Here is a 22220-nt window from a genome sequence, read left to right on the forward strand (position 1 = left end):
AGAATAATAGTATTGAAAAGTATTTGATTGGACAACGTAACATGCTTTTAAACTTCATCAGATTCAGGAACTAAATATTGGAATAGGTCCTCAGTGCATTAGTTATTGACTAATATAAATCAATTTATTTCTGTAGTAACTTAGACCAAAGAGGCCAAACAAATTAAAATACAATTAGTAAAATTGTAATTTTGCTTGATGAGTTTTCAAACATAATTGATTCGTGACTGAACTGCATCATCCTCTACTTCCGGAATAGGTAAATTAAGTTGGATTATAATGAAATTAAAATTAAACAGTCTTTACTGTACCAGCATTGTTAAATTAAAAAAGCAGTTAAATTTTTAGTTAACTGTAGGTTATTTTGAATTTTCTTTAGCCAGATCTCATGTCCTTCTTGTAGTACATACCTAAGTATCTCATAGTCTTTTTTCATTTTTANTATTTTTAAATAAGTGCCTACTATTCAGCCATTATTAGTTTCAGTACGCCTGTTGAGAGTAAAACCAGTAAAACTAATATGAATTTTTGTCATTATCTTCAAAGAAACATCAATGAGATAATGTCGTGATTGAATGTGAAAATTAAATGTTTAATATTCAGCGTCACAAAACAACATCAAGAAAATGAAACAAAACTAAAATCTAATTAGGTTATCGTTGCAAATGCAAAATAATATGAATTATAAATCACAGGGCCCATGACACAACCTTGTGGAACTCCAGAATTTACGTTACACTCATATTTTGTAAGTGGTTTTTTATGTAATCAACCATAATAAAATAGGACTTTATTTAGACTAACAAAGGGAACGTTGTTGCTAATGCTATACCTACAAGCTTTTAGTTTTCTTACCTATTTAAATGTTTTAGTGAACATTATCAAAGGCATTAGCATTATCACAGTAGGTAAACGACGACACACTTTTAACCAGTTTTATTTTTAAAAATTCTCAATATGTCAAGCTTTATTATTAAGTAGCGGCCGCCCACGACTTCGTACGCGTGGATCCCGTTTTACCCCCTTCATCTATCTTAGGTGGTATAGATTTTTTATACAAATGTTTTTCCCGCCAAATTCCGTTCCCGTGGGAATTTTGCAATATCCTATTGTAACTAAGCTTTTACTAAGGTACCTGCATGCCAAATTTCAAGCGTCTAACTTAAACGGTTTAGATTTTTCATACAAAAGGATTTTCCCGGTAATTCCCGTTCCTGTAGGAATTTCGAGAATTCCTTTCTTAGTGCACCTCTACGGTACCTAAGCTAAGTCCATTCCAAATTTCAAGTGCCTACGTTTAGCCGTTTAGGCTGTGCGTTGATAGGTCAGTCAGTCAGTTTTTCCTTTTATTATATTTAGATATAAATGTCTATTATTAGTTATATTCTCCCAATTAAAGTGGGAAATTAAATTAAACTTCAATTTTTCAAACAACTGCATCATACATAATAATACCCTACCGTCGGGATCTAGATCTTATCCTTAGGGTGTTGGATTAAATTATTCAATAAAGTTATAAAAGTGATTTCAAATTTTATTACCTACCGTGTAATGTAATGACCTTAGTATTATGTATTGGCTTTAATGCCCCTTTTTCCTAATGAAGATTTCAGGACGTAGCACAAAATTATCAATCCGGAAAGTGATCGTTCATAACCGTATCAACTTGAGGCGATCATTATTCTTTGTATGAAACTCCATACAACGCACACTTATCCGCACAGTAACATAAACACCTCGCCTCGCGGTTGACAGCGCACGAAAGGCGATACGGTGTTGATTCTTTTCCGAGTTGATAAGTCGGCTATGTATGACCTTTCTCTTGATTTTTAGTTGATGATTGTTCCTTTTTCCCTTCTTATTGGAACATCAACAGATTCTATGGTAACGCAAACCAAAGATTTTCCTTTCGAAGTTAATTCATACTGCCACGTCCACCGACCGTATTCCGTCTCGGGTTCCCAAGCTTGGTGCAAAGCGTCGTAGTCAAATCGGTCAACAGTGTTTGAACCCTGTAAATATTATCCAATTTACATTGACGTTTAATCTTACGTTGTATAGTAAAATGAAATATTAATCAGCAGTTTATTGTGTTTCCAAAAACTGAAGTGTTTTAAGCAAGAGCTTTGTGAACCTTGTTTCTTTCTGCCCTTTGAGTAGTATCAAGTAGAACTAATTTCTATTGCTTGCAGCTGCCGCTTGCTTCTACCACCTATTGCTTGCCGCTTTTAAGCAAGAGCTTTGTGAACCTTGTTTCTTTCTGCCCTTTGAGTAGTATCAAGTAGAACTAATTTCTATTGCTTGCAGCTGCCGCTTGCTTCTACCACCTATTGCTTGCCGCTACCGCTGCTCCTAGCCGTGTCCTACTAAAGGACGTATCACATTAATCAACCCGGAAAGGGATCGTAACCGTATCCACTCGAGGCGGTCAGTATTATTTGTATAAAACTTCATACTGCAACGCACACTTATCCGCACCGTAAGGTGAACGCCTCGCCTCGCAGTTGACAGCGCGCGAAAGGCAATACAGTATTGATCCCTTTCAGAATTGATAAGTCTGCTCCAATCTTAAATCGNATAAAGGAGCTATATCAAATTCTTCTTGGTTGACCCGAGAAATAAACATGTATCATAAATATGACAAATATGACAAATAGCTCCTTTATGGTTATGTTGCCCTGGTACTTTATTCGTTAATCGGCTATGTATGACCTTTCTCTTGATTTTTAGTTGGTGATTGTTCCTTTTTCCCTTCCTTCTTATTGGAACATCAACAGATTCTATGTTGACACAAACCAAAGATCGAAGTTAATTCATACTGCCACGTCCACCGACCGTATTCCGTCTCGGGTTCCCAAGCTTGGTGCAAAGCGTCGTAGTCAAATCGGTCAACAGTGCTTGAACCCTGTAAATATTATCCAATTTACATTGACGTTTAATCTTACGGTGTATAGTAAAATGAAATATTAATCAGCGGTTTATTGTGTTTCCAAAAACTGCGGGAATTTGCAACATCTGTCGATTTTCATGAAACCGTGAAGTGTTTTAAGCAAGAGCTTTGTGAACTTTGTTTCTTTCTGCCCTTTGAGTAGTATCAAGTAGTACTAATTTCTATTGCTTGCAGCTGCCGCTTGCTTCTACCACCTATTGCTTGCCGCTACCGCTGCTCCTAGCCGTGTCCTACTAAAGGACGTATCACATTAATCAACCCGGAAAGGGATCGTAACCGTATCCACTCGAGGCGGTCAGTATTATTTGTATAAAACTTTATACAGCAACGCACACTTATCTGCACCGTAAGGTGAACGCCTCGCCTCGCAGTTGACAGCGCGCGAAAAGCAATACGGTATTGATCCCTTTGAGCATTGATAAGTCTGATCCAACCTTAAATCGTTCGTTACCGTGATCATGATGTCTTACCTCAGTAATAGTGCATTTACTATTTATTTTAAACTTCAGGGCCTGGGCGATGTTTCGAGTAATAGCTCTAAGGCAGCTAAATCCTGGTATAAGCAATCGTAGTTTCCACTGGTTGTCTTCCCAAAAGGAGGATCGTACTTTTCCCTTTAAAAATAGATTATTAATTTCAATTTCATTTTGAAAAAAATCTTTCAGTAACATTTCCATTTGAATTTATTAAAAAAACATACCTTGACAGTTTCCATCGGTTTCAATACAGTATAATTGAATCGAACGAATGTTTTCCCAGAAGAGTTATAGATCTTGGCGTGCCATTGTATGAACTGGCCGAAACTGGCGTGAGGGTGGACCACCTCCTTCTCAGTGCAGTTGCGGATAATCACTGGTGTAGTTCTGTACGGACCCTAACACCAAGAAAATTTTGTTTGACATGGCTTTTCTGGACCACCACTAACTTTTTTATCTCAAACTGTTTAAACTATCTTAAAGTAGACTGTGCAACCTTTGAAACTCATTGTTAATCAGCTTTAATTGATTAGATTTGCCAAATAATTTTAGAGTTTTTTGTGATAATTGGAAGTATTGGAAGTAGTCTTTATTCTATCATATTCAAGATACAAAAATAAGAAATAAATACGAGTAGGTAGGTACTTTATTGTAACTAGTAAATACAATATAGTTCATATTTACCTTTATAGGCTCGAAAGATTTGACACTGTGAAATTTTATGAAAAATAGTACTGAGAAGTATATTATCGGATGGCGTGACATGTTGTCAGTCTTCCAACTTGGCCCATACAAATTACGATACTATCCAGTGTTGATGACTTATTCAACTTTAAAATAAAATTGTCTATGATTATTATGAATTTTAATGTTGTCTATTTTAGTTTAATTAAGTTCCCTTTATATCCCATGCTTATAATAATTGACTTGCTCAATCACAAAACGTAGATACAGTCCTTCTCGTACGAACATTAACTATTCAAGCTAATCATTGTAGGATCTCAGATAGTAGCAATAAAGGCTTTTTTGCGACAACAATGAAATTGTCTGATATTCAGACGACTGTACTAGCAGTGTCATTGTTAGTTTCAGCCCCATGAAGGTCAAACTAATAACAATTTTTGACATTTATTTAATGCTCGCAATCATCAATGAGATAATGTTGTAATTACGACGTAGTTATCGTTACAGTTGTAAATATATGAATGAAGAATAACATATGGCCCATGACACTACTTTGTGGAACTCCAAATTGTACGTTACACTCCTCTATAATTTATTTATTATGTTAGTAATATTTAGTAAAGTTATCAAACTGCACAGAACTAACAATGACTATGCTGGTACAGTAGTACCGCCAATAAAAAGTTGAGTTACCAACTAAAATCAGGAAAAATCGTCACTAGGGGAAAGAGGACTAAAGCAGTTGGCAGACATTCAAACTTTCGCATTTATAATATTAGTAGGATTAATAAAATATCATACTGTTTAAATTACATTACATTGTATAGATTGATTATTCAGGAATTCGTAAATTGTATAGAAGACATTTTATAAAAGCCATTTTTGAAATGTCGACTTAAAACTAGTGTAAGGAAGCTCTTTCATGCAAGCAGGTATTTTATTAAAAATCTTGTTACACATTGCGTAACAAATTTTAATTTTAGTTTGTGTGAGTTCCCTTTGATTTTCTTCTTGGAAAAACTACAGATTCCACGGCGACGCAAAACAAAGTTCTTCCTCTAGAAATGATTTCAAACATCCACAGCCACCGACCGTATTCCGTCTCGGATTCCCAGTATTGGTATAATGCGTTGTAGTCAAACCCGTCAATAGTACGGGAACCCTATAAAATAATCCAGTTATTAGGCATTTATTAACGCGCAAAATAAATAATAAAATAAATAAGTATAGTACGCAGAACTGACGGCCGATGGGGCAGCAAGGATCTAGAGTGGAGGCCACGTACCGGAAAGCACAGCGTAGGACTTCCACCTACAAGGTGGACCGACGATCTCGCAAAGGTTCATAAAGTATTAAAGGCTCACCAACCGGCCATTGTGGAAATCATTGGGGGAGGCCTATGTTCAGCATTGGACGTCCTATGGCTGAAATGATGATGACAAAAATAAAAAGAACTGCCACTACCACTAATTTATTGCCCCTGCCGCTGTTCGTAATCGAGATCATGGTTTACGCATCTTACCTTAGTAACACTGCATTGGCTATTTATATTTAATTTGAAGGCCTCAAAGATGTATCGAGAAATAGACCTAAAGCAGCTGAAGCCTGGTATAAGCAAACGTAGTCTCCACTGATTGTCTTCCCAAAAGAAGGAACGTACCTTTCCCTACAAAAATAAATTGATATTTTGTTTAGTTCTGTATTATTTCCATTTGAAAGAAAATGTGTTTTATAAAATACACCATAAGTACGNAACTGTTTAAACTATCTTAAAGTAGACTGTGCAACCTTTGAAACTCATTGTTAATCAGCTTTAATTGATAGAAAAAAAATGTAATGGAAGTATTGGAAGTTTTCTATTTTATTTATTCTATCATATTCAAGATACAAAAATAAGAAATTAAAACGAGTAGGTAGGTAATTTATTGTAACTAGTAAATACAATATAGTTCATTTTACCTTTATAGGCTCGAAAGATTTGACACTGTGAAATTTTATGAAAAATAGTACTGAGAAGTACCTATATTATCGGATGGCGTGACATGTTGTCAGTCTTCCAACTTGACCCATACAAATTACGATACTATCCAGTGTTGATGACTTATTCAACTTTAAAATAAAATTGTCTATGATTATTATGAATTTCAATGTTGTCTATTTTAGTTTAATTAAGTTCCCTTTATATCCCATGCTTATAATAATTGACTTGCTCAATCACAAACCGTGGATACAGTCCTTCTCGTACGAACATTAACTATTCAAGCTAATCATTGTAGGATCTCAGATATTGGCAATAAAAGCTTTTTTGCAACAACAATGAAATTGTCTGATATTCAGACGACTGTACTAGCAGTGTCATTGTTAGTTTCAGCCCCATGAAGGCCAAACTAATCAGATTTTTAAAATTTATTTAATGCTCGCAATCATCAATGAGATAATGTTGTAATTACTACGTAGTTATCGTTACAGTTGTTAAGTTAATTATACGAATGAAAAATAATATAGGGCCCATGACACTACCTTGTGGAACTCCAAATTTTGCGTTACCCTCCTCTATAATTTATTTATTATATTAGTAATAATTATTTAATAAAGTTATCAAACTGCATACTGGAACTAACAATGACTATGCTGGTACAGTCGTACCGCCAATAAAAAGTTGAGTTACCAACTAAAATCAGGAAAAATCGTCACTAGGGGAAAGATGACTAAAGCAGTTGGAAAAGAGTAACAAACATCCAGACATCCAGACATCCAAACTTTCGCATTTATAATATTAGTAGGATTAATAAAATGTCATAATATTTAAATTACATTACATTTAATTTTGTAGATTGATTATTCAGGAATTCGTAAATTGTATAGAAGATATTTTTTATAAGCCATTTTCGAAATCTCGACTTAAAACTGGTGTAAGTAAGCTCTTTTATGCAAGCAGGTATTTTATTAAAAATCTTGTTACACATTGCGTAACAAATTTTAATTTTTAGTTTGTGTGAGTTTCCTTTGTTTTTCTTCTTGGTAAACTACAGATTCCACGGCGACGCAAAACAAAGTTCTTCCTCTAGAAGTGATTTCATACGTCCACGTCCACCGGCCGTATTCCGTCTCGGGTTCCCAAGCTTGGTGCAGAGCGTTGTAGTCGAATCGTTTAATAGTACGGGAACCCTGTAAATATGGACGTAGTTATGCTACAACGTTCCAACCCACAAGGTGGTCAAAATTGAGTTTTCGAGCCCAAGCATGGTATTTTGGGTCGCCCTATTTAGTGCTGAAGACACTGACTCTCTTACAGAATTCATTGCAGATTATCGCAGCAATATGCCCAAAAACAGAAAACATTGCTCGTGACAGCAATAATGACAGCAGTGACGTCAGTAAACAATTTACATTGATTGCGTAGTACCTACTAAAGATTATTACATTGATAAAGATTAGTATGTACATTACTTGCAACCTGGTATGCGAACGAATAGTAGCTCTGAATGCGATGTGTGCATGACACACATTCTTCGCGACGATTCTTTTTATTTTGATTAAGTACTTTGTTAAAAAAAATTAAATTAAAAATTAAATTAAAATTCTTTATTGACAAAAAGTTTTATACAATATTAATAGCGGAGGCTTCCCAGTAAGTAATCGGAGATACTTGTGNGGTTTTGATTACGAAACGGTAAACGTTAAACAAAAGTTCTGTGATAGGTACTATTACCACTTTATTGCTATTGCTTGCTACCGCCACTGCTGTTTACCGTGTCCTACTAAATCGTTCGTAAACGAGATCATGGTGTAAACGTAACTTACCACAGTAATGGTGCATTGCCTATTTACGTTTAATTTCAAAACCTCGATGACGTATCGAGTAAAGGTTCTAAGGCAGCTAAATCCTGGTATAACCAATCGTAGTTTCCACTGGTTGTCTTCCCAAAAGAAGGTTCGTACTTTTTCCTATAAAAATAAATTGCTATCTCTCAGTTATACAGGGTGAGGTTTTGTAAAACAACGCCCATCTCAGGAGTGGTAGTAATACACGACACTAATGCCAAAAAAATATAAAAAATATTTTTTTGGAAAAATCCATGAAATCAGGAAAATGGTATTATTACGCTAGCGAGCTATCTATCGGTCAGTCCCCCCGCTCTCTCGGGGAGGCGGCTGCATGTGCTCGTGGTGTAGCAGGGTACGCGGGGGTGGTGGGGTGGAAACAAGCGCCGTTTCGAAAGTTTTAGAAGACGTTTGAACAAGGTTTTTTTTACTAATATAGTAATAGTTAAATGTTATTTATATTTTTCTTGAATTACTTTCACGTGCACTACCACCCCTGAGATGCGCGTTGTTTTACAAAGCCACACCCTGTATTTCCATTTGAGTTTAATAAAATACACCACCATAAGCACCACCATAGCCGATACACGTAGTTCCGCACATACCTTGGCAGTTTCCATCGGCTTCAACACAGTGTAATTGAATTGAATAAGTGTTTTCCCAGAGGAGTTAAAGATCTCGGCGTGCCATTGTACGAACTGGCCGAAACTGGCGTGAGGGTGCACCACCTCCTTCTCAGTGCAGTTGCGGATGGTCACCGGTATTGTTTTGTACGGTCCCTGACACCAAGAAAACTTTGTATTAAGCGTAGGCCTAGGCGCAGACCACCGATTTTTAGTTGGCCGATAGTGGATCGAGCGGATTACTAATGTTTGGCCAAAAAACGTTTCCCAAATTATCACATCGCAAACAACGTTTTGCAAATTTTCATTTGGCAAATTCTCATTTGGCAAAACAACTTATAGCAAACTTTTAATTCGCAAATGCCGTTTTTGGCATATTATTGTTTAGCAAATTATTGTTTGGCAAAGTATGTTTTGGCAAATGTTTCATTTGGCAAAAATATTTCACGATACACTATTTACAAAATAATTTGATTGGTGCTTAGAATGGAGTACAAATTAACAAGTGGTTATTATTTTGTTTAGTGGGTAGTTAATATAAAATTTGTTCTATATAAATTTTTCATATTTCATTCTTTTTATCGAAATTCCCAAATGATTCATTAACAATAGAGGTGATTCTAGCGCTCGGCGGCCGCTGCCGCGGCACGCTTCGCTCGCCTTCGCGCGTTAAGGGTCACTGTTCTAACCTAACCTAACCTACTATTTTCTGCAATACCTACTTTCTGCAACCATACTATTTTCTGCAATCTCTTTGTTTTACATAACATTCTTGTGAAAACCATGATCATCTGCCTCTGCCTTATGGTTTGATTTGTGGGTAAGTATGTGAAGTGTCGATTTGACCAAACAAATTATTTGGGATATAATATTTGGCAAAATAAAACATTTGCTATATAAACATTTGCCAAGTAAAATTTGGCCAAATGATAATTTGTCCAAATGAATTAGTTGCGAAAAGTACAGTTGCTAAAAGTTCATTTGGGAAATGAAACTTTGGCGATAAGTTGTTTGCGAAGTGAAATTTGGCGAAAAGTAATTTGGCCAAACGGAAGGATACCTACTTACTTATGAAATGTAACACTGGTCACTTTCTTTCGTTTTTCTGATGTATTTTAGACACCCTTTCACAGCACAAACCGTTTTAATTAATTAAAATTCGTCGGACGTGTTTACCAATTTTTCACTTTGACAGTTCATGTGACGTTTACGGGTAAGCCGTGCCGGCTCCCTAAAAATTGCCTCACCTTTCGTGCACTGACTATCTATCTAGGTTTTATTAATCTAAGATGATACTTTACTGGAAGTAGTCTTTATCATCATAATAATTCTAAAAACACAATAAAAAAAAACGATACAAAAAAAACTACGACTATTGTAAGTAACTAGTAAATACAAAAAAGTTATTATTTACCTACCTTTAAAGGCTGGGAAGATTTGACACTGTGGAAATTCAAGAAAAATAGTACCGAGAGGTATACTATTATTGCATTTCGTGGCATGTTGTCAGTCTTCCAACTTAATCCGAATAGCCCATACAAATTACGATACTATCTACAGTAGTATAATGTTGATGACAATATTCAACTTTAAAATAAAATGGCTTATAATTATTATGAATTTCAACGTTCTCTATTTGCAGTAGGTACTTCAATTAAGTTGCATTTATATTCCATGCTTTTAATGGAGATACTCTATCACAAAATGTAGACAGTCCTTCTCGTGCTAAACAAACATAGATCGTACATAGTTGTAATAGATGCGATTTTGCGACAACAATGAATATAATTAGATAAATGCAAACGACTGTACCAGCATAGTCATTATTAGTTTCAGTTTGATACTAACTACTAATGAGTGTAATGTAAGTTTTGGAGTTCCACAAGGTAGTATCATGGACCCTATGTTGTTCCTCATTCATATAAATTACTTAACACCTGCAACGATAATTATTTCCTAATTACAATCATTTGTGATTACCTGCATTAAATTAATGAAAAAAAATCTGATAACTTTGACCTTCATGGGGCTGAAACCAACAATGACACTGCTAGTAGTGCTACCAAATATCAGATAATTTCACTGCTCTGTGGGACTGTATCTCCATTTTGTTATTGGGCCTCTCTATGGCAAGGCTTTAAATGGAACTTAATTAAACGTACCACGAAGAAATAAAGTTAAAATTCATAATAATTACAAACAATTTTATTTTAAATTGGAATAAGTCATTAAAACGTAGATAGTATCATAATTTGTATGGGCTATTATTGCTAAGTGTAGTAGCAGATATAAGTGCAGTATTCAGCTAGTAGCAGATATTCAATTAGGTACATAACAATAGTTCGCACATAGCTTAATATTGGCATTGGTGCTCGTCACACTGTTAATAAAAGTAAGATATAAAAAGGCCCTACCGATCCCAAGTGAGCAGAAAGTTGATTAGCTTAGGCGCAAACCACCGACTTTTAGTTGGCCGATAGTTGGGCCCGATTCTAATTTGTATGAAGAACGGCCGATACCAAATCGGTGTAATGTGCGCACTTTCACACATCTTCATACTGATCACCAGCCCGACCCAACTATCGGTCAACTAAAAATCGGTGCTCTGCGCCTAGAAAGTCGAAATTATGTGTAAGTGTGCGATTTATTTAATATGTTAATTTCAATTAGGTTATTTCAAAAATGTAATATACGATTCAATATAGTCACTCGCATGTACTAAAACTTATTTTAATTTGCAAAAACACAAATCATTTTGAAGAAAAAATTACTTTCACCTTTTTTTAGATCGGTGGGGACTTAAAATTAAATGTAGGTAGCACATACTGAAAAACCTTTGCCAATATTTGGTAATGTGCGATTTGTTGTAAGCCTAAAGATTTTATTCTGTTTTGATTAGGTTGGAAGACTGACGACAATATGACGTCATGCAATGTAATAATAATATACGTCATGGTACTATTTTTCTTAAAATTCCATTGTGTGACATCTTCCGAGCCCGTAAAGGTAATTAAGAACTCTATTCTATTCACTAGTTTATTACTTGTACAAAAATTGAGATTTATTTATTTTCGTTTACAGAATTATGATAAAAAATAATATTCAAAAGACTACTTAGGTGTACTAGTTACTTCAGTGATAGGTAACAACAACGTCATTTCACTTTTCAATTGTCATTTATGATAGGGGCTCTCAAACCTTTTTGACTGTGACGCCCTTGTGTATACCAGTTTTTGTGACACACCCCTGATCAAAAGCCACCTACCATACCAGTTGTAGTTCCAGCCTAGTAACTAACAAGTTATCAGAAATGCTCGAACCAACAAGGATGTGGTTTCCTTTCCGAGCATAGCTTCTTAAAACAGGGCTCAAAAGCAAAAAAAAAGTTTGGAAATTGTCACTCAACTTTATTTTCAAATTCAAAGTTAAATATTTTATAGTTGGTCCATTGGTATAAATTAATATAACTTATCTTATAACTAGTGTTCCTATGCTCGTTTTCACCATCAATCCCTAATTTTTAAGTGACCCTGGTAACACAATTTGAGAAGCTCTGCCCTAGGTGGTAAACTTAATATATTCTCAGTTGCACTTTGCAACTATGCTATACGTTTCATGTCTCTGAGATTGTATTATCATCACACGAAAAAAAATGATACTTTTCTTGGTATAGTGTTGCAATTCACGAAGACGAGTGAGCTTTACATGTGTGGTGGCTCGCTAGGTACTATTACAAACACAAGTAAAGCTCACTCGCTTTCGTGAGTTGCAAGAACTTATACAGTGTGAGTCACGTTAAAGTGTACATATGAAAATAGATGAAACTAGACCTATTTTTATCGACAAAAAAAAAGGGTAAAAAATGTTTGAGAATTAAAAAAAAATATATAGAATTTTTATTCTCCCAATTACTTATTGTAAAGAAAACGTAATAACTTTTAAATTAAGCGGTATATCCTGATAAAATAAAAACAATAATAATGCTAAATAACAGGCGATACTAAAAAAATACATAAAATATACAAAAAAGGCCAACAAATAATAAAAAATGATACTTTTTGAAAAAAATCTGCTTTTAAATTCGTATTTTTTTGGTTATTTGATAAATTTCTCCAAAAAATGCCAATGTTGTGATAGGGATAGATTGTATTTTATGTATTTTTTTGTATCGCCTGTTATTTAGCATTATTACTGTTTTTATTTTATCAGGATATACCGCTTAGTTTAAAAGTTATTACGTTTTCTTTACAATAAGTAATTGCAAGAAAAAAAATTCTATAAAAAATTAAATAAAAATCTCAAAAAAAATTTGACCTCTTTTTTGTCGATAAAAATAGGTCTAGTTTCATCTATTTTCATATGTACACTTTAACGTGACTCACACTGTATTTTAACCCTTACATTATAACTAATCCAAACCTTAAAATTATTTTTTCTTTAGTTATATCTATTTATTTTAGTCTAATTTAATATAAAAGTAGTACAGAAAATATAAGTGCTATGTATTTCAGTGTTTTTCAGTCGGGGACACATTTATGTCCCTATATTATGCGTTAAAGGTATACATTGCCTCATATATTGGAAATAAAATACTTCGACGCTTTTGTTGCAAAATAAGTACAAACCACACTAAAAATACAAATGAAATTTAATCAATAAGCATAATATTAATATTTATAATAAGAAATTTAAAATAGATAGCGTCTTATCTTATGTATTTTTATATTAAAATTTGATCCTCATCTCATCATAGACCTCTTTCTTGAAGTTAAGACCTACCTAACTTGACTGTTTGTTTCAAGAACAACTTTGAGTTTAGAATCTCCAACCTTCAAAGGAGTGCTGTGACACGGATATTTGACATATTTTTTTTGTCTTGGCCTTATTTATTTTGAATCTCATTTATTTCATTTGAGAGCCTCTACTGAGGCCATAAAGCAGTCTTTCCCAAAGTGGGCGATAATGTCCCCTTGTGGGCGCTGCAGGCTTAAAGGGGGGCGGTAAGAGACCCAGAAAAAAAATCGGGACGTTGTGTAGAGGCTTGGGAGGCGTCATTTACTAGGAGGTCTCTTAGACACCGACTGAGCACTCGACTCTCGACTACAAATGGAAGCGCTAAAAAGAATTTATTCTCAAAGTGGGCAGTAAACAAAATAAGTTTGGGAACCGCTGCCATAGAGCATTGATTCTAGGTCTTCCAAGGTCTCAGCCGTGACTGCAATCGTTGAATCTCACTCGGGGGGACAACATCCGTGAAGCTTCGCGACATCTTCTTATCAAGAATACCACTGTGTCTCAAGACCTTTGATAGAAAGTCTTTGACCAATGTGTGTTGGCGGTGATGGCGTACGGAACGGAGACGTGTTCCTTCACTATGGGCCTCATGAAAAGGCTCAAAGTCACAGTCTGATGAGGAGATCCGCAGGAGAGCCAAAGTAACAGACATAGCCCGCAGAATTGTCAAACTTTCGCGGCAGTGGGTAGGGCACATAGCTCGCAGAAGTGAGGGCAGAAAGTTTCTCAAGTAGCGCCCACGGATAGGAAGACGCAGTGTGGCAAGCTTCATGTTCCTGTGCTTCTCGTATACATTCATGTATTACGAGCAGCAAAGAAACGATCGTTGTGGAAGTCCTCAGGGGAGGCCTCTGTCCAGCAGTAGACGCCCTTTTATCCAGGAGGAAACCATCCTCATTGTCGGTATCATCAGTCATCATGACTTCATGACTTCCAAAATTTCGTCTTTCCTGAGCGAATTTNATACCGGATCGAGCTATTAATCAGTATGGAAATGAATGAAAATGCGTACATTACACCGATTTGCTGTCGGCCGATTCTTCATACAATTTAAAATCGGGCCCAACTAACGACCAAAAGCCGGTGGTCTGCGCCTAGGCTAAAATTATATGACTTTCCTGGACCACCAATAACAATTTTTTTTTCATGTAAAATAATCTCAAACTGTTAAAACTAAGTACTTTTTAGGTATCTTAAAGCACTCTTTGCAATCTAAGATAAGTTTACTACCTGCTTACGAACTTGGAAACTTATTGTTAATCGGCTTTAATTGATAGAAAAAATTCTTCCAACTTGTGTAGACTTAATAATTTTAAAGTGAAATGACGTTTTTATGATAGGTACTTTACTGGAAGTAGTCTTTATCATCATAATAATTCTAGACACAAAAAAAAACAATACAAACAAATTAACGACTATTGTAACTAGTAAATACAATAAAGTTCTTATTTACCTTTAAAGGCTGGGAAGATTTGACACTGTGGAAATTCAAGAAAAATAGTACCGAGAGGTATACTATTGCATTTCGTGGCATGTTGTCAGTCTTCCAACTTAATCCGAATAGCCCATACAAATTACGATACTATTATATTTTGTGATATTATCTACATTAATATAATGTTGATGACAATATTCAACTTTAAAATAAAATGGCTTATAATTATTATGAATTTCAACGTTCTCTATTTGCAGTACTTCAATTAAGTTGCATTTATATTCCATGCTTTTAATAGAGATACTCTATCACAAAATGTCGATACAGTCCTTCTCGTGCTAAACAAACATAGATCTTACGTAGTTGTAATAGATGCGATTTTGCGACAACAATGAATATAATTAGATAAATGCAGACGACTGTACCAGCATAGTCATTATTAGTTTCAGTTTGATACTAACTACTAATGAGCGTAATGTAAGTTTTGGAGTTCCACAATGTAGTATCANTTTTTTATTCCCAGGAGGCAAACGAGTAGATATTAGATTAAGTATACAGGGTGTCCCAAAAAGTATGTCAAGCCGAAGCCCAGAGGTAGAGCATCATTAGGGCTATCCGATTCATCCCCATGTATGTTCCGCGATTTTTGATAGTTTCGAGTTGGTTGTTTTTTTCTGTGCTTAGGCACTTTTTTGGTCACTGTGGCGCGAACATGCCTGTTTTTTTTATTAAATTATTAGATGAATACAAGGCCTAACTAATTCAGAAGTATTTGCATCCCTAACACGAATGTAAACCAAAATCTCTTAGTCTTGTAAAAAAAGCATAACTCGAAAACTGTCAGAGTCTTTACCTCTGGGCTTCAGCTTGACACTACTTTTTGGGACCTCCTGTATGTAGATATACAGCGTAAGATCAAACATCAATGTAATCTAGATGCAAGCTTTGATGAAGAGAGCGTATCTTCACCTTAAAGGCCGGCAAAGCACCTGTAACGCCCCTGGGACTGCGGGTGCCTATGGGCGACGGTAATCACTTACCATCAGGTGATACGTCTGCTCGTTTGCGTCCTGTCACATAAAAAATAAAAAATAAATTCCAGGTTTCACGTAGTGTTGACCGTCTCGACGCCAACGCCATATACCATGCTTGGGAGCGTGAGTCGGAGTACGGTCGGTGGCTGTGGGTGTACGAATTTATATCTAGAGGAAAAACTGTGTTTTGCTTTGCCGTGGAATCTTTAATTGTTCCAAGAAGAAACCCAAATGAAACTTAGACAAACTAAAAATGAAAAGATCGAAGAAGAGAGGAAAAAATGTTTATTCAGTATCACACATACATAATTTACTGCTTGGCCTCCGATTTTCCAAAGATTTTTAAACGTCATTTCAGTGTTTTACAACTATAGTCCTGTNTATTAGGGCATGTAATATCGGAAGGTTTTCAATTCCGATATTGATTTCCGATATTAGATCTCAATATCGGAATTCCGATATTAATATCGGAATTGAGTTAGTGTTATAATAAATTGAATACTTGATTATTTTCGTAACATTTCTTGATTATATACAAGTAAAATAATGATTTTAATCAATATCTTTTATTTGGTACAAAACAGCACTTCTTAAAATTATAAAATTGAAGTATTTAAAACCATTTTTGTATGTTATGGGTATCCAATTCCATTGCATTTGGTTACTGATAATAGGCCAATATGGACTAGCAAGGAATTTAAGTGTTTTTTGTAAAACAGGTATCAAACAAACTTACTTCATCAACCAATACTGGCGGAACGATTTGTAGAGTCATTCAAGTCAAATGACACGTAAGTACAGGTTTGTTAGGACGGTTCCCGCAGAAGTACATCTGCTTGTTCTGGCTATTGGACAACTTGTAAATTATCTACCTACATAAAATTTGTTAATTTCTCATGTAAGTGACTGTAATGTTTTTAATGAGAAATAAATGTTCTTTAAACTTTAAACCTTTGGCGTGCCATTGAGCCGCGCAAAACTGCACCCCCCAACTGCTACGGTTTTCAAATGATGTTTCAAAATGACAAAGTAGTCTTGTCTTAGATCTGAGACATAGCAGTTGACAGAGGTTGCACAGATCTGAGACCAAGCATAGGAGAGGTTAAACCTAAACGTTACAAAAATTTTAGGTAGTGGTAAAAAAACTTGAATATTATGCTTGTAATTTATTCCTTTTTTATTATCGACTAGCTGACCCGGCGAACTTCGTACCGCCTTAGCGTAGAGATTTTCTTAATATTTTTTTCCGTAAGAACCATCCTTGGACTTCCACAAACATTTAAAAAAAAGAATTATCGAAATCGGTTCAGCCGTTCACACGTGATGCCGTGACAACGCGAAACGGGTTTCATTTTTATATATATATAGAATAGATGTACAACTCACAAAACCACGGGCCATCATCATCATCATCATCATCATTTCAGCCATAGGACGTCCACTGCTGAACATAGGCCTCCCCCAATAATTTTCACAATGGTTCGTTGGTAGCGGCCTGAGGTCGTCGGTCCACCTTGTGGATGGCAGTCCTACTCTGCGATCCAGAACCTTGCTGCCTCATCGGCCGTCAGTTTTGCATACTAGTGCGGAATCGCTGGAAGACCTCAGCACAATGCTCGAAGACCTTAATTGAATCTCCCAACAGGTAGGCCTTCGGATGAACATGGACAAAACAAAGCTTATGACCATGTTGTGCCCTACCTATTTTCGGTTGGGAGCTCGATTCTCGAGATTGTTGGCAAGTATGTCTACCTCGGACAAACGATTCAGCTGTTCAATTTCATAGATGATCATAGATGCAATTTCGAGAAAGAGGTAAATCGTCGAATCCTACTCGGCTGGGCCGCGGGAAACTACACAACATATTTTTGTCCAAAATACCTCAGTGCTGAAAGACGAAAGTCTTCAATCTAGCAAGCTGAAGTGGCAATGGGCAGGGCACATATAAGTAGGTACGCAGAACTAACGGGCCATAGTCCAATTAATGTTTGGAAGGGAGTTGAGATGTCGTTTTTCATTGCTAAGACCAAGTACGGCAAGTGTTAAAATTGTTTTAGAACAAGTAAAATTAACCATAAATAAATAACAAATAAAAATAAATAAATAAATAAAATCTTTAATGAATAACTTATTTGACAGTTTAAACTCTAGGCTAATCTTATGCTACAAAACGTAAAATTATGCGTGTGCCTGAACTAGGAAGTTTTTTTCCTGTATCTCAGGCGAAATAAAGGCTTAACGATACTTTATTTAACTATCATTAGCAGAAAATATTTGCAGTGGGACAAAAAGTGATTCACCATCACTTTTTGTGATGACATGATAAAATCATTGGTCTTTGTCAATCATGTACTTTGGGCTTTGTGGCAGGTTGTGGCGCGTTTAAACGCTATGTTTAAAATCTCAATTAAAACCTTTATCTGATTCCGATATTACGATATTGGGTCGCTCAATATCGGAATTGTAATAACGGATCTCCTGCTCCGAGATTCCGATATTACGAGATTCCGAGATTCCGATATTCATGCCCTAAATGGTATGCATTTTCCGGATAAAAAAAGAATAGTAAACAGGAAAAGTTTGTTTTGAATAGAACCGATTTGAAAAAATCTCTCACCATTAAAATTCATTTTTTTTTCTGCTGAACATAGGCTGTATAAAATATTCTCAAAATAGTAAAAAACCTTTGATAATATACTATTTGATAAAGAATTTACGTATTTATTATTGATTAGGACTAATGTATACCATTATTTATAATTATAGAGTCGGTGTTGGAAGATTNTGTTTAAACGTCATTTCAGTGTTTTACAACTATAGTCCTGTTAGCCCCTCATACTGTCACAAGTTAGCTCACTTCAGCGGATTTCGAACCCGCGTTCCTCCGATGACAAGTCGGCTAGTCCGACCCCTTCACCGGTGTATGTAATGTATCCTTTAAATAAATTATTTTTATTTGAATAACTCTAGTTTTATTTTACTTCCTTCATTAGGGGAAGATGATAATGAGGTTGCTAAAGCAATTAAAGGGCTAATAACTGTGCTAATCCTTTTTTTATACTTCTTTTAGTTATATTAGCAATTTGTAGTAGGTAGGTATACCAAACTATGTAGGTATTTTCATTTATAATAATATTTACTTAGTGGAATTACTGCTTTCGAAACGTGAATTAGAACTGGCCCCAGGGCTGATGTTTTCCTACATCGAAACTTTTTATACATAAATAATACTTAAGATAATTAATAATTATAATTAATAATGATAATTAATATAATTGTTCATAATATTAAAATATTTATTGCCAAAATAAAACAAGATACAAGATACATATCTATTTGGTGACGTCACGACACTGTCTTTTGGTTTGCTGGCACCACTACAGTGTCCAAGACCAAGCAGCACACAGATTTTGAGTTCGAAGTAAGTTCCAATATGGTCATCCATCGCCCGTACTCCGTGTCCATTCCCCACAGATGCATTACCCTGTTATAGTCGAAGCGATCCATTGTGAACGTGCCCTAAAAGTTAAAAATCAACATAGGTATCACCACTGAATAATAATAAGTACCTACTACGTGCAGAAGTTTTACTTCGCGAAGGTATTTAAAAAAATGTATGCTCAATGTCATTAACAATATGGTGCCTAATTTGGCCTGTCTCAAGAGTCAAGCACCATTTTTTTGACAAACGTCAGTGATCGGCACTGCACCGAAGCTATAGGGCTGACTTCGGTAAAATGATGTGACGTGAGGTGCCAAACTGCGGAAAATGGCGGAGGAAATACATGATTTAGCATGAATTATCATAAATAATATTAATACTTATTTACCTCTCAGTGTCTTGAGGCAACTTAAAAAAGTACATTCTGTGTTTTTATTATTATTTAGGCAGTTAAATACCGCACAGTATTTAGTACACCATTTTCTTTATTTTCTTCCATGATACACAAGAATACGCGTGCGTGATTCAATGTTCGCTCGTATGTGAGGCCTTGTCGAATAGTATCCTGTAGGTGGGCCATCGTGCGTATTTTGTTTTCGATGTAAACTCGCGGAGATGAACAGGCCTGATATCACTGACAAATAAAAACGGATTAATTTCGTTGGCGGTCCAATGACAATTTAACTTTTCCTCGGGACAAACTTGACCTTCACTGGTTGGGATCTATTGGCGGTCAAGCTGAGATCCTGGCTGCACAGGAGTTGCAGCGGTGGGAACGACAGGTGGGAATAGGGGACCACCCACCCACGACGAATTTAATCAGAATAGCATAGGATTAGTCCGAAATTAAGGATCGACTTCGCTCCAGTACAAAGCGGATTACAGGTGACAAACATATATTACTTTAACTTTGACAAACGTCAAAAATCTGTCAATATCCATACAAAAAGCACCAGTTATTGTTATAGTTACAGTCAAAATTAGGGGGTGCAACTCAGCCTAAGTAATTTTTAAGAAAAGACGTATTAGCAAGCTGAAGTGGCAATGGGCAGAGCTGAGGGCACATAGTACGCAGAACTGACGGTCTATGGGTCAGCAAGGTTCTGGAGCGGAGGCAACGTACCGGAAAGCGCAGCGTAGGTCGTCGGTCCACCTTGTGGGTGGTAGCATAAAGCACCATAAAAGTAGCAGGAAAACGCTGGATGCAGGCCACTGTCAACCGGTCATCATGGAAGTCATTGGGGGAGGCCTATGTTCAGCAGTTGGCGTCCTATGGCTGAAATGATGATGATGATAATGAACGCTACTGCTTGCTGCTAGCCACTGAGAAGAGCCAATAAATGTGGTAATGTCATACCTTCGCCACAGTGCATTTCTCGTCTACGTCCATGTTTAAAGCCTTGAGGACCATATAGATTAATTTTCTGTCACAGCTCCAACCTGGTATGAAGAGGCGCAGTCTCCACTGATCGTTTTCCCAAAAGTAGTAACGCATCCTCAACTATTAAGAAAGTAATTAGAATAATTAATTACACACATGTTTTGTGCTGTGGTAACTCATATAAAAAAACTAGTGGCCACCCGCGACTTCGTACGCGTGAATCCCGTTTAACCCCCTTAGGGGTTGAATTTTGCAAAATCCCGTCTTAGTGAGCACCTTCGTTCTAAAAGGGATCCCCATGTAAAATTTGAGACTCGTAGCACTTGTAGTTTCTGAGGTTTCGTGATGAGTAGTCAGTCAGTGACCTTTCGCTTTTATACAAGAAAGAAATGGAACGCGAAAGTTTAAAATCTTATACATACCTTGGCAGTTGGGACTGGTCTCATGAATGTATAGTTGGCACGGATGTACGTTTTCCCCGAAACATTGTAGATATTAGTTGTGAAGTTTAGGACTTGGCCTATACTACTGTGGGGGTTGAGCACCTCCTTGTAAGTGCACGTGCGGACTTTCAATGGTATGTAGCGGTAAGAACCCTTTAAACAAAAAATTAAAGTAAGACCTAAGAAAGGAAAACCAAAGTGACCGACATACCTAGCTCGCAAAGTTAAAATCAAGTGGCAGTGGGCGGGGCACATAGCTCGTAGAGACGATGGCCGTTGGGGCAGAAAAGTTCTCGAGTGGCGACCACGGGCTGGAAGACGTAGCGTGGGCAGGCCTCCTACTAGGAGACCGACGATCTGGTGAAGGTTGAGGTTGAGGCAAGAAACTAGATACGGGTAGCGTAGGACCGGTCGTTATGGAAAGCCTTGGGGGAGGCCTTTGTTTAGCAATGGACGTCATTTGACTGAAACGAACGAAGACCTAAGAAATTATTATTTGAAAAATCTGCAACAAGTTTCAAACTTAATTATAAATAACTTGAAAAATTGAACAGCCTAAGGCGGGAATCGAAGCCACGACCTTTCGCTTGCCGGGCGACTGCTCTTCCATCTGAGACACACTGGATAAACCCTTCGAAATTTTCAAGTGCAATACGCTGTTACGGCCAGCGTTTGCAACAAGTTGCATATAAATTAATAACAATAGTGAGCCACAAATTATAAAGCCGTCATTAGCCGTCCGTTGCTGGACATAGGCCTCCCACAAAACACGTCATTTTACTCTGTTTTCGGCTTGTCGCATCCAGAGTCTGGCAGTGACTTCTTCGCCTAGCTGGAGAGCATCTTCAAGTCAATGGTCAATCTTCGGATTTATTACATCCAGGATTCCAAGCATATCCAGCTAATTCCAGCTACCTTGTTTCATTTACATTTCTAAGTATACTACTTCTACTGAGACGTGGTTACCACGCCGTTTACTTCTATTAGTAAAGCCTGGTCCGTGAGCACGTAGAATTTTGTCCAATGACCCCAAGCTGCCCATCCTTATCGCTCGCGCGTAATTATGTTGCTAGTTGCTAGTGTTATACTATGAAATAGGGCTTACCGATAAACGCTCAGAAGTTGAAACAAAA

At 36.4% G+C, this 22220-nt stretch overlaps 1 protein-coding gene across 1 annotated transcript; it reads right to left on the minus strand.

Moving 5' to 3' along the window:
- Positions 1 to 2352: 2352 nt before the first annotated feature.
- LOC114361482 (uncharacterized) lies at positions 2353 to 20674 on the minus strand. The gene is made up of 6 exons (XM_028316529.1): positions 20621 to 20674; positions 8541 to 8714; positions 3651 to 3824; positions 3421 to 3564; positions 2797 to 2905; positions 2353 to 2363 (listed from the first exon to the last, which is right to left on the minus strand). The coding sequence occupies exons 1-6, from the start codon at positions 20672 to 20674 to the stop codon at positions 2353 to 2355; spliced, it is 666 nt and encodes a 221-aa protein (XP_028172330.1).
- Between the last annotated feature and the right edge of the window lie 1546 nt (positions 20675 to 22220).

This window comes from Ostrinia furnacalis, unplaced genomic scaffold (assembly GCF_004193835.3).
Source record: "Ostrinia furnacalis isolate ACB-3 unplaced genomic scaffold, ASM419383v2 OfSCF5758, whole genome shotgun sequence".
Taxonomy (NCBI): Eukaryota; Metazoa; Arthropoda; class Insecta; order Lepidoptera; family Crambidae; genus Ostrinia; species Ostrinia furnacalis.

Excerpts from the sequence above, each read along its gene's own strand:
- LOC114361482 (XM_028316529.1), bottom strand. The coding sequence starts at position 20,674 with ATGGTCCTCAAGGCTTTAAACATGGACGTAGACGAGAAATGCACTGTG. Across the intron at positions 8,715-20,620 it reads AGAAATGCACTGTGGCGAAG|GGACCGTACAAAACAATACC; the intron begins GTATGACATTAC and ends TCTTGGTGTCAG. Across the intron at positions 2,906-3,420 it reads GTAAATGCACTATTACTGAG|GGTTCAAGCACTGTTGACCG; the intron begins GTAAGACATCAT and ends TAATATTTACAG.